This window comes from Lactuca sativa, chromosome 3, assembly GCF_002870075.4.
Source record: "Lactuca sativa cultivar Salinas chromosome 3, Lsat_Salinas_v11, whole genome shotgun sequence".
Classification (NCBI taxonomy): domain Eukaryota; kingdom Viridiplantae; phylum Streptophyta; class Magnoliopsida; order Asterales; family Asteraceae; genus Lactuca; species Lactuca sativa.
This window is the reverse complement of record NC_056625.2, coordinates 9,624,368-9,636,183: the sequence shown is the minus strand read 5'-3', so window position 1 is coordinate 9,636,183 and position 11,816 is coordinate 9,624,368. Positions and strand designations below refer to the sequence as shown.

Sequence of the window (11,816 nt, the reverse complement as noted above, 5' to 3'; positions counted from 1 at the left end):
GTAACGTCTCAAATTTCCAATTAAAATTTTGTTTTTAAAACAAAGTAAATCATGTAATTCAGTTATAAAAATAATATCTCAGTCATTTCGATAACATAAATCAGAGTAAGAAAAATATAAGTGTGGAATATCTCAAATTATGTTGATGCGATGCAATCACGCCGTATCCTTCCCTTTGATACCAGAAATACATGAAACATTTAAACTTAAAACCATAAACACAAACCTTAGTGAGTTCCCAAAAATACCTCATATCATACAATTAACGGGCCTTGCACAACAGTTATGTTTGAATCATGTGGGCCTAGCCTAAAGGGTTTAACCCAACAAGCACATAAGCATTCAAGTAAGAGTCACAAAGACAACAAGCATAACATGACACCTAGTGTCCTACAATATAGTGAAAAGCCTCACATGAATCAAAGAGTTCAAATGACAATCCTTACAATCATACATAATCAGCTACGCATGCTACCGAATCCAAACAGAGGTCAAACCTCAGTCTTATACTCAACCTCGCAAAGTTGACTAAAAGTCAAATCGGTCAAAAAGTCAACGGTCAGCCTACACCGACCACCACACCACGACCAGCCCCTTGACCGTATTGTGGTCACTAGATGACAAAACAGTCATGACTGGGTCTTACGACCAGCCATTCACCGTGATGTGGTTTACATCCTAGACAGCTTATTCTAATAAGCTCTTAACCCTAAAATCCACAGCTCCAAAGCTCAAATATGGATTGGCTCGTCATGTATGGATAACTTTGTCCAGCCCTTAACCTCCAATGACCTAGATCTTGAACCCTAATACCAAAGGGACTAAAATGACCTAAAAGTATTTCCATGGTTAAGTTGAGTCCAAGCACTCGGTTGTATGGGACCATAAGGTCCAGAAACCTTCCTTAACTCAAACAAAGGTCCCAAAGTTGATCAGAACTCCAAGAATATTCTTCTAAAGGACAAAAAGAGACTTTAAAGCATGAAATATGAATCATAGCAATAAAGATGGAAGCTTTATACATTCCAAAGCTCCAAAGGATGAAAGAGATGTAAGATCTGAAGTCCAAACCACTCTTCAAGCGACAAGATCACATGTTTCTACTTCCAAGAGCACCCAAGACCTTGAAACACTAAGAACACACACTCAAGACACCAAGAACGCACACACACTAAGTTACAACTCTTCCCCACTTAAACTAGGTTTCATCCTCGAAATCCGTTATCGCAAATTACTCAAGATAATGACTTTGTATCTCCTCTTAAGGATCCCATGTCTACTCCGAACCCTTACGGTTCTGCAACTACACCTTCATTAGCCCAATCACCTTGTCACGCAAGGTCTTCGTCTTCCTCTCTAAAACGACAATTGGTCTTTGAATATAGTTCAAGCGTTCATTGATTTGAATGTCAACCAAAGGAACTATGGAAGTATCGTCTACAATACACTTTATCAACTGAGAGACCTGAAAAGTATTATGAATCTGACTGAGCTCCTCAGGAAAATCTAAACGATACGTCACCTTGCCCATACAAGCAAGGACCCCGAAAGGTCCAATAAACATGGGCCTAACTTGCCCCTTTTCTGAAAATGGATAACGCCTTTCCAAAGAGACAATATCAACAAAACCATACCCCCCGCCTAGACCTCTAACTCAAATTGGTGTATGCTAGTATAACTCTTTTATCGACTTAGTGGTGTCTGAAGTCTCTCTCTAACCTACTAAATGAGCTCTATAGTCTTAAGCACCACCTTCGTGTTGAAAACTCTGGCTACCACCAGTAATGTATAGTAGTTTTATTACTTAAAATAAAACCATGTATTTGTATTCCCTGGAATCCTCCAGTGTAGTGCGTAGTAGTTCTATTAATTAAAATAAAACTAATGAAGAATGAAATCCCGTAAACATATGGTTAGTTTATATTGTTGTGAGTTTGGTATAACCATACTTGATATGACCTAGTGACCTCTACGACGTTCTTCAGGCGTCAGAACGGTATGATATTTGTCACCCTAGGCATGTCTGTCTAATTGTAGCTAGCAATTTAGGTGTGAGATTGTTAGTCCTGAATAGATTTATTCACAAATCTCACGCTCTCCTTCCAGGAGACTCTGGTTATATTGTGGTAGGATTTAGTTTCGCACCCCGAAGGGTACAATTGAAGTAGTGTCTCACAACTCTATATTACCTAGTTTACATGTAGTGTTGTAGTGTTCTCTTGTACTAGAAACTGTATGTATACTTGTAGAGTAAAAATAATAATTATTTAGTATTGTACTCTTGTGTTTAGAATGTAGTATTGTATGCCATAAACTATATCTATCATAGTTTAAATGTTTGTTAATAAGTAAGCTCTAGAATTGATATAACAATTTGTTGAATCCCAAACTATACCTATAATGGGTTGCATGTATGTTATGTATTTGATTCACGTATTGTACTGAAAACTTTGCAATTATGGTTGTATGTTGAAAACTTCCCTTATGCTCAGCATGTTAGAAAAGGGATAAAATATCTAAATATTTTATAAAATGTAATGATCTCTTGGTTATATCATTGCATAAGTTTTAATTCTGTTGAAATCATTTATATAAGAACACAAAAGTTCCTTGTGTTTTGGGTTAGGAATGTTACTGAGACTTGTTTGAAGTGGAAAAAAGAGGGTGTGCGGCCGTGAACTGGGTTTGCGGTTGCAAACGGGTTAGTGACCTTTGAAGATATGAAGGTTGTTCTTGGTGTTCTTGGTGAAAATATGAAGATTTGAAGGTTTGTTCTTGAGGATATGAATGTTCTTGGGAGCAACTTGAGAGAGTTTTTGGGTGAAAAGGTGAGAAATGAAAAATCTCTCCGGGAAAAACCTTTATACCGATTGGGTTTACGGTCGGGAATGGGTTCTCAGTTGTAAACGGTTTTACGGCCCAGGGGTTTACGGTCCAGGGGTTTACGGCCCAAGGGGTTTACGGTTGTAAACATGTGGCTGGACGAGTTTGCTGATTTTTCGAGGGAAAACTTGATTTTTCGAGCGTTTTTGGTTCCGGAAACTTATATAACCTCTAATTATATATTTTAGATTATTTTCTAATTCACAAGAACTTAACGGAAAAAACAAAATTCAAAATTTTATTTAACGGAAATTGACTTTTGTTGACTAGAAAGTATCGGGTTGTCACAGATTCGGAACAGGTTGTTACATCAATACCTGCCACAAGAATCATCCCAAAACTCATAAGTATTTTCCCTACAGTATCTGGCCAATCTTTCTGTCAAAATGGTGTACTTATACCCTAAAATAATTCCTAGGATTTCACTCCACACACATGTCGAAAGGTCTCCACTGACGCTGATAGATCATCCCTTTAATGGATGTTGTACATACTAAAAAGTAGACAGTTAAGCATATATCTCTACCATAAGGCCTTCATCATACAAGAACATACAATAAGGTTGAACCAAATATTCTAAGGCTATCTAGTCTTAATTCTGTACCACCCTAAAACATTCATCGGACAACCTACCATTATCAGCATAAACCCTATAGACACAAAGCAATAAATAAAAGGCATAAGAAGGCATCTCTCCTAAACATGCATTCAAGCATGTAATCCTGAGCAGATATGTCGCCTAACTTTTAGCATGCAGTCATACTAGAGCACATATAACATATTAACATGTATGGGTATAGTAGGAATCACTTACTTGGGCTATGGTTGATTGCACACATCGCAACTTTTCTTTTTAGAAAAATGTCTTGTAAAAAGATTTTCTTAGTCCTCGGTTTGAGTTCAGACACACCCAATGCTAGCCCGAATCCCTCAAACCAAGGCTCTGTTAATATCCCAAAATTTAAACCAAATTTTTGTTTTTAAAACAAAGTAAATCTTATATGATGCAATCACGTTATGCTCTTCCCTTTGATACCAAAAGTATCTTAAATGTTTAAACTTAAAACCGTAAGCACAAAGTTTAGTGAGATTCCCAAGATACCTCATACTATACAATTAACGGGCCTAGCCAAGTAGTTAAGTTTCAATCATGTTGGCCCAACCCAGAGGGTCTAACCTAACGGGCCCAACCCAACAAGCACATAAGCATTCAAGCAAGAGTCACCAAGATAACAAGCATAATAAGACACCCAGTGTCCTACAGTATAGTGAAAAGACTCACATTAATCAAAGAACTAAAATGATAATTTGTATAGTCACGTAGAAGCAGCTATACACGTTACCTAATCCAAGATGTCAAACCTCAGTCTCCTACTCAAACTCCCAATTTTAACTGAAAGCCAAACTGGTTAAAAATACAACGGACAAAATCAATGGTCAACCTACACCGACCATCGTGTCGTGACCATCCCCTTGACTGTGTTGTGGTCACTAAAGGACAAAACAATCGCGACCTGCGTCACGACCAGCCATTCATCGTGCCACGGTTTAAGTCCCAAACAACTTATTCTAATAAGAGCTTAACCCTTAAATCCAGAGCTCCATAGCTAAGATCTGGATCGATCCATCCCTTAACCTCCAATGACCTAGATCTTGAACCCTAACACCAAAAGGGACTAAAATGACCAAAAATACTTCATATGGTTGAGTTGAGTGCTAACACTCAACTTTATGGGACAATAAGGTCCAAAAACCTTCCTTAACTCGAAAAAAGGTCCTGGAACTGCTCAAAACTCTGAGAATATTATTCTAAAAAAAAAGGGACTTCAAAGCATGAAATATGAACCATAAGCAATAAAGGTGGAAGCTTTATACCTTCCAAAGATCAAGACGATGCAAGAGAATCAAGATCTGAAGTCCAAACCACTCTTCAAGCTACAAGATCACTTTCTTATACGTCCAAGAACACCCAATACCTTGAAATGCCAAAAACACACACTTAATACACTAAGAACACACACATACACACACGCACACTAAGCTAGTGTTTCTCTTTTGGAGGGTGGAAGCTAAGGATAAGGCAAAACCCCAACCACCACATTGCTTAAATAGGACACAAAACTCAATGTCTAGGGTTTTGAGCCCAATCGTTGTGGTCAGCGCCTGACCGCGCCGCCACTTAAATGATGTGCCACACCGTGATGGATCTACACCACCGCGCCGCGGTCAGTCAAAACCTCAAAAATCAATACTTAATATAAATTGATGCCAACGAAATAATACTTGAAAATTGATGTTACAATAGGTATTAACCTTTTTTTAACTTATAAAGGTATTACACCCGTCTAATAATATTTGGTATAAAAAACAGGTATTACATGCTCTTCCCCCCCCCCCCCCCCCCCCCCTCCTCCCCACCTAAAAATGTTTCATCCTTGAAATCATTTTAAAATGGTAAGGTATTTAAACTTAAACTCCTTCCTAGGTTCTCAAGTTATGATCATATTTAGTTCAGAAAGTCACCAAATCGGCCATAATCTCTTTAAAATCATAGATGTTGTTATTAACATCTCTTCCTTCTTGAAGTTTATGTAGGAAAAGTTTTTGGTTTTCATGTATCTTTCTCATGAGATATTTCAACATGTGTATTGACTCAAGCTTTGACCAAACAGAGTCGCGGTTCTTTCATTGACTACTTCTTGAAGAATATTATTGTGGAGATTTAAACGAATTTGTATCAAGGTTTTACGATCCTTTTTATTTCATAAAAAATCCAAATAGCTTGAGCTTTTCCTCCAAAAAAAATATAATGCATCGTCATAATCCACTTGAGTTAAAATGTCTCATATCTTTACTTGCCAAAGTGAAAATCAAATGACACAGTCCAAAATAAAAGATGGTATTTTATTATAGCCATGGAATAATATATAATTAACATGGTGTGACATAATAAAGAAATAACTAAGGAGGCGGTTTAAGGCTTCAAAAGAAAATGATTAATAATATCAAAAATGTTTGCTATAATCTTAGGGGTGAGTACGGATAGCGGGTGTCCCTGCTTTTGGAACCGAAACCACCTCGGAACCGTTGGTTTTGGAACCAGAATCGAGGTCACTGGTTCAGGTTTCGGTTCCTAAAAGTGGGAACCGCCAAGGATCGGTTCTGGTTCTGGTTTCCATTTTTTAAGTATTGTTATCTGCCGGATAACTGCCGAAACCGGTTCCGAAATATTAAAATTTAAAAATATTTAATACTTAAATGAATTGGTTATAACAACATTGATGACTAAGACATTTTTTGAGACCATCTAATTGGATCTTGGAAATAACATGCTAATAAGTCATATTTGAAATTTTTTTCAATAACAAATGGTATTATGTAAATGTAAGAGCATGACTGTAAAACAATTTAAGTGTACGTGATCTTTTAAAATGATGTGATGTTAAATAACATTAGCAGGTTGATGATAAGAACATAACTTTAGTTTATGACTTATATTTAACAATTTGGATTATCTTCTGAAACAATTATATTTTTGTTGTTTGTAACTTGTATCGTGATGAACTAGTTATAGTATTTACTTTTTGTTTCAATGATTAAGAATTATTTTGTATTAACGGAACTAAAAAAATGACGCAACCGGGTTACCCAGTCCCGAAACCGGAACCATCAGTTTCGAGACTGGTTAACAAAATTTTAACAACCACCTAGATCTAACTTCACAGGAACTGTCAGTTCCGGTTCCGGTTTTGGTTACGGCGAAATAAAGTGGGTATCGTCGATGCTCAACCTCATATAATAATTTGGCTTAAAAAATGATGATTGTGGTGTAATGATGGGCCCAAAGGATCAATCGATAGTGGCTGTGAAATATGGGATTAGGAAAAAATCAAAATGTCTTGTTTTATTTTGGGCTCAAAGAATAACTTGCATGGGGCTTCTAATTTAGGGTTTAGAAGAACCGATTAAAGCTTGTCTTTAAAGGAGGACATGTAAGTGATTCGTAAATTGTAATAGCATAAACGATCCATTTGGATTAAAGAATGATGAAGAACGCAATCAACCAAAAAAAAAGTAACGATGAACTCTATCGGCTAAAACCCCACGCTTGGATACGTTGCAAAAAGACACCGGATTCATAGTGGAACCCAAAATCCGAAGAAAAAAAAACTATATTAAATTTTCAAAAGTCGGACCAAAAATACATATTGGAGCAAACCACAAGGACCAAATTTGTAATTCACTACAAAATAATGATAGTCTATCTACATCATCTTCTTTTATTAAATCAATTATTTTGATTAAATTATATCAGCATATGGTTAATGAAAACCCAAAACATAACGATAGCAAAACAACTGAACCTAGAAAAGAAAAAAAAAAAAATCACAACCAACCAATATAATGCTATTTTAAGTTTGAACCCGGTTTTGCACCAAATACAACCTATCTCCTTACTCTCACTGTCACATAAACCATATCATTTCTAGCTCTGGGAAAAACAAATTAACCCTACATATGTAACAGCCTTACATTTAAGGAAAAATATATCTAACCATTTCTAGCTCTCAGAAAAGATCCACCCTAAAATAAAGACTCTAATAGCATATCACCACATTACCGATCACTCTACAGGTTTAGGCTTAAATAAGCACAGAAAGGAGACTACTTTCGGACTCGAATACCTGGAATATCTTTAAGCCCCATCTTCAGTGCTGTTTTTCTAAAAAGAGCAGGCACTTTCTGTAACCCAATCGAGTTGGAAAACCCTTTTCCTAACTCAACAAGTGTTGTTTTATCTCTACCTGTTTCCCTAACCGAGTTGTAGTACCCAAGCCACGCATGATATGCTGCCTCTTTCACACTTGGGTCAACTTTCTCCATTGCCTTCTCAATCTGCAAAACAAATATATGTATGTAATAAGTTAGGAAAGGAAAGCCTTTTTCCATGACTTTCTGTATTATCAAGTCAACAGACCTTGACTTTCACATCCGGATCTAAATGTGGTGAAGAGGATTCAAGAAGTGGGAGGTCTTTGATTTCTTCAAGAAAATATTGTTCCCATGGTGCAATCAACAACATTCCTTCCCCGCCTTTTCCTTCACGACCTGTCCTTCCAAGACGGTTTATATACTGTTCACGGTCAATGGGTACACCCACCTATAAAAACAAAAAACGAAAATTTAAAATTTAAAATTGATGCTTCATCAGATAAGCAAGTTGACACTTTTTTTTATATATATATTTTATGAGGAGTCACACTTGATACCTACCTGAATTACCAAACTGACATCAGGATAATTCATTCCACGAGCCGACACGTCAGATGTGATAAGAATCAGCTGTTTTGCTTCTTTGAATTCTTCAGAAACACGACTTCTGTAAAGTTGTGGTTTCCTTGAATGAATCTCTCTCACATTCAATTTCATCTCACGGAAAAGGGAAAACATCAGTGATGTCATCATTGCTGTCGTACAGAACACAATAACCTGAGAAATTAATCTCATGTTAACTTCAACAAACTTCATATGTTCATCATGTACAGAAATAGAAATGGATTGTACCTTATAATTTGGGGTTTGAGCAATATGTTGTTTCAATAGATGGTGAACTATTTGAAAATGTTGTTCATGGGGTGCAATCATGTAAGATTGATTGACCTTATCATGTGTTTCTGGACCTAACCCAACTGTATTAATATACTCATGATCCCTTTTCAAAACAAGCTGAGATACCCTTCGAACCTGAAAGAAAGTAAAATTTCTTTTTTTTTTTTTTTTAAAATCCCGTTTTTATTATAAAGTATAAACTTGGAAGGAAATGGAAAAAAACCTCTTTTGGAAGTGTTGCAGAAAAGAGTAAAGATTGTCTTTGACGAGGTAAACAATCAACAATCTTCTCCATGTCCTTCCGGAATCCAAGGTCTAGTAAATGGTCTGCTTCATCAAGTATAAGCATTTTCAATCCCATCAAACGTGCAGAGAATCCAGATTTGTTTTCAATGTGATCCAACAATCTACCAGGGGTTGCGATGATAATCTGTGCATTAGAAAAAATGTTTATGCAAGTGAATAATTTGAAAAAAAAAAAAATAAATAAAACCGGTAAATGATAAGCAAAAAGAGTTGCATACGTGGCATGGTTCTGTTTCTAGACGTTTCTGATCAACTTTGAATCGAGTGCCTCCAACAAGAGTTTGAACACCGATTCCTTCATGATATTTGAGTAATACATTGGCTTCTGCAGCTATCTGGCTTGCTAGTTCTCTTGTGGGACAAACAATAAGAGCACATATTGGTGGGACCCGTTTTCTCTCATTGCTAGCTGAAGCCTTTAAAACTGTTTCAATTGCGGGGAGCTGTTTGTGTTTAACAATATTGCATAGCCAAATATAAAAGTAACAAGTTGAATGTAATCAAGAATTCGGATTTTAGCATACCAAAAAAGCAGCACTTTTCCCTGTTCCAGTTTTAGCTTTGACCAAAGCATCTTTCCCTATTAGGAAGAAATTAGATTGAGACATATAACAAGTTAATGAGCAAAACATTACACAAACAGAAATCATACCCTCGAGGCAAGCAGATATTGCAGCATCTTGGACTTTGGTCATTTGCACATAGCCTGCTAAAGTAAGAGCTTTTATTGTCAATGGAGATACATTGCACTCATCAAACCTGAAAAAAGAACAACCCCAAAGCTATTGTCAACATAAAGCCTAAGAACCTTATAACCATCATGATTTACCCAAAATTACAACATTATCAGCTTTAGCAGTTCCATTACATCAAGAAAACCAAAATGCAAACCTCTTTGGAGTAAGGATGGAGTCGTCATCACCCACTCCAATGTCTTTTTCAGCCATACGCCTCTTATTGAACTCATTCCTAATAGCCTGTACATGCAGAGACAAATCATCCTCCTCTTCCAAGAATTTCAATGGTATCCTTTTTGTCTTCTTTATATCATATTTTCCCAATGCAGCACTGCTCATCATCATCTTCTTCCCATTCCCCTTCCCTTCATCATCATCACCACTCCCCTCGGCATCTGATGAGCCAATCAAACTCAATCGTGATCCTCTTAAATCCACACCCTTCCTCTTCGTCATTAAAAAAGCTTCATCTTCGTCCGTATCATCATCTTCGCTTGAGGAGCTATCATTTTTCCTATAGGTAAACCTAGAAGTCCTAACTGAATAATGCCTAGCTTGAAGCAAACCATATTGGTTACCTAAATTAAGGAACGACGAATAATGCCTGGGTTTCAACTGATTATTACTAAAACCCGAAGAAACTTCACTTACTTTATTGCTCGCTACCCGACTTTGATCAGAAACCACTCTTCGCAAATTAATAGGATTATGAGTTGATTCGATTCTGGCTAGTTCTTGAGGAGAAGGAGAATGAATTGGGCCATCAGCTTCGTTCCACAAATCTTCTGCGCCCTCTTTCATGAAACGATCCGCTAGAGCTTTAATATGTTCTTTAGGGGATAATGGTTTATAGTTGGATGGATTCGTGTTTTGTTCATGTTTTGATGAATCTGGGGTGGCGATTTTGGAGCGGATCTCGGATCGAACCCTCGCCTGGTAGAGCTGTTTCTCTTGATCCAGAAGCCGTTTTTCCTTCTCCCTGGCTTGCTTTTCGTGGAGGCGCTTCCATTGCCATTTGTTCAGGCCGCCAGGGAACGTCCGTGGGCCGCCGCCCATGTGGCGGAGGAAGGTGAGACTGTGAAGAGCATTGTACTGGAATATCCTAGAACGTTCTAAGAATATAATTGATGAGTACATTTTTTATGGTAAGAGGTATTTGTGTAGGGTTTTGAGGGTTTAAACGGTTGAAATCAAACAACAAGAGAAAAGCTTTTTTTTTTCAGGGTTTTGCAGGTTGATCATTTATAAAATGTACATTATCAGTCCTTTCTTTTTGATCTTGGTTATTTACAGTACTTCATGTCTTTTGAGGAAGTTGTAGTGTGTATGTATGTCGTTGGTTGGGGTGTCGTTTTGTTTATTTAGTTTGTAGTGTGTATGTATGTCGTTGGTCGGGGTGTCGTTTTGTTTATTTAGTTTTTAGTTTTTAATAAAAAATTTAGAAAAAAATGTTTTATTTGGTGGTATAAGTTTTTAGTAGGGACATATGGACCAGGTGTTAGGAGTGTCAAACCCAACAAATAATAAGAATACAATAGACTCCAAATATACTGCTTTAATGCACTAAAAGGTAGTACAAGGCAAGCATGGTCGAACCACAGAAACACGGGACAAAAGTCTATACCTCTTTGCACAAGGTACTTTGGTCACAAAGGGGGTTTGTTTGCAAAAGTAAATAACAATCTACTTTAAAATCATGCACAAAATGAAATAGATTTGTAAACAAATTGTAAAAATGATTCTAGTTCTAGTTCTCAATGTTGTTCAACTTGATTATGACTTGATGTAATTCATGATTGCTATTCTAAGTTGGTACTAAAAGATATTAACACACTCTAATACCTCTCGCTTGCCAAATTATCTAACCAAAACATGCTCTTTGACTAGACCTAGCTTTACTAATTCAACCTAAACACGCTCTTAGATTGTATTGAAAAACTGCATTAAGTTTTGTACAAGCTTCCCAACAATGTTCATTTCTTCTCATACGCTCGGAAGTGTGAAAACATGTGATATATGTTTTACAATAAGAAAACTTACTGGTTGTTACCAATTATTAACTTAATAGAACGATTAGGTGCCCTAAAAGTTAATTAACTGCACAAAAATTCAATTCATGAAAGTGGCCAATCAAACACAAATCAAATTCAAGGATTCTAGTTTAAACAAAAACATAATCAATAGAATAGAATCACAAATCGAACATCAAATCATATGCTTCAAGTCAAGCAATCAACATGTTGAACAAGAACTAGAAACTAGGGTTTCTTAGCCACACAT

General features: G+C 36.6%; 1 protein-coding gene across 2 annotated transcripts; it reads right to left on the bottom strand.

The window, feature by feature from the left end:
• Positions 1-7,267: 7,267 nt before the first annotated feature.
• Positions 7,268-10,734, bottom strand: LOC111920810 (probable DEAD-box ATP-dependent RNA helicase 48). 2 transcript variants are annotated; one of them, XM_023916377.3, is made up of 9 exons: positions 9,691-10,733; positions 9,452-9,558; positions 9,324-9,379; positions 9,018-9,242; positions 8,717-8,923; positions 8,449-8,628; positions 8,158-8,373; positions 7,862-8,044; positions 7,268-7,779 (listed from the first exon to the last, which is right to left on the bottom strand). In XM_023916377.3, exons 1-9 carry the CDS (start codon positions 10,671-10,673, stop codon positions 7,549-7,551), a joined length of 2,388 nt encoding a protein of 795 aa, XP_023772145.1. In that variant the 5' UTR covers positions 10,674-10,733; the 3' UTR covers positions 7,268-7,548. The 2 variants fall into 2 exon arrangements, with proteins under 2 accessions (XP_023772145.1, XP_042755881.1); XM_042899947.2 differs by having other exon boundaries at positions 8,158-8,628; positions 9,691-10,734.
• Positions 10,735-11,816: the final 1,082 nt, after the last annotated feature.

Coding starts and splice junctions, on each gene's coding strand:
- LOC111920810 (XM_042899947.2), bottom strand. CDS start 10,673: ATGTACTCATCAATTATATTCTTAGAACGTTCTAGGATATTCCAGTAC. Junction 9,559..9,690: donor TCCATCCTTACTCCAAAGAG/GTTTGCATTTTG, acceptor TTCTTTTTTCAG/GTTTGATGAGTGCAATGTAT. Junction 8,629..8,716: donor CTGCAACACTTCCAAAAGAG/GTTTTTTTCCAT, acceptor ACTTTCTTTCAG/GTTCGAAGGGTATCTCAGCT.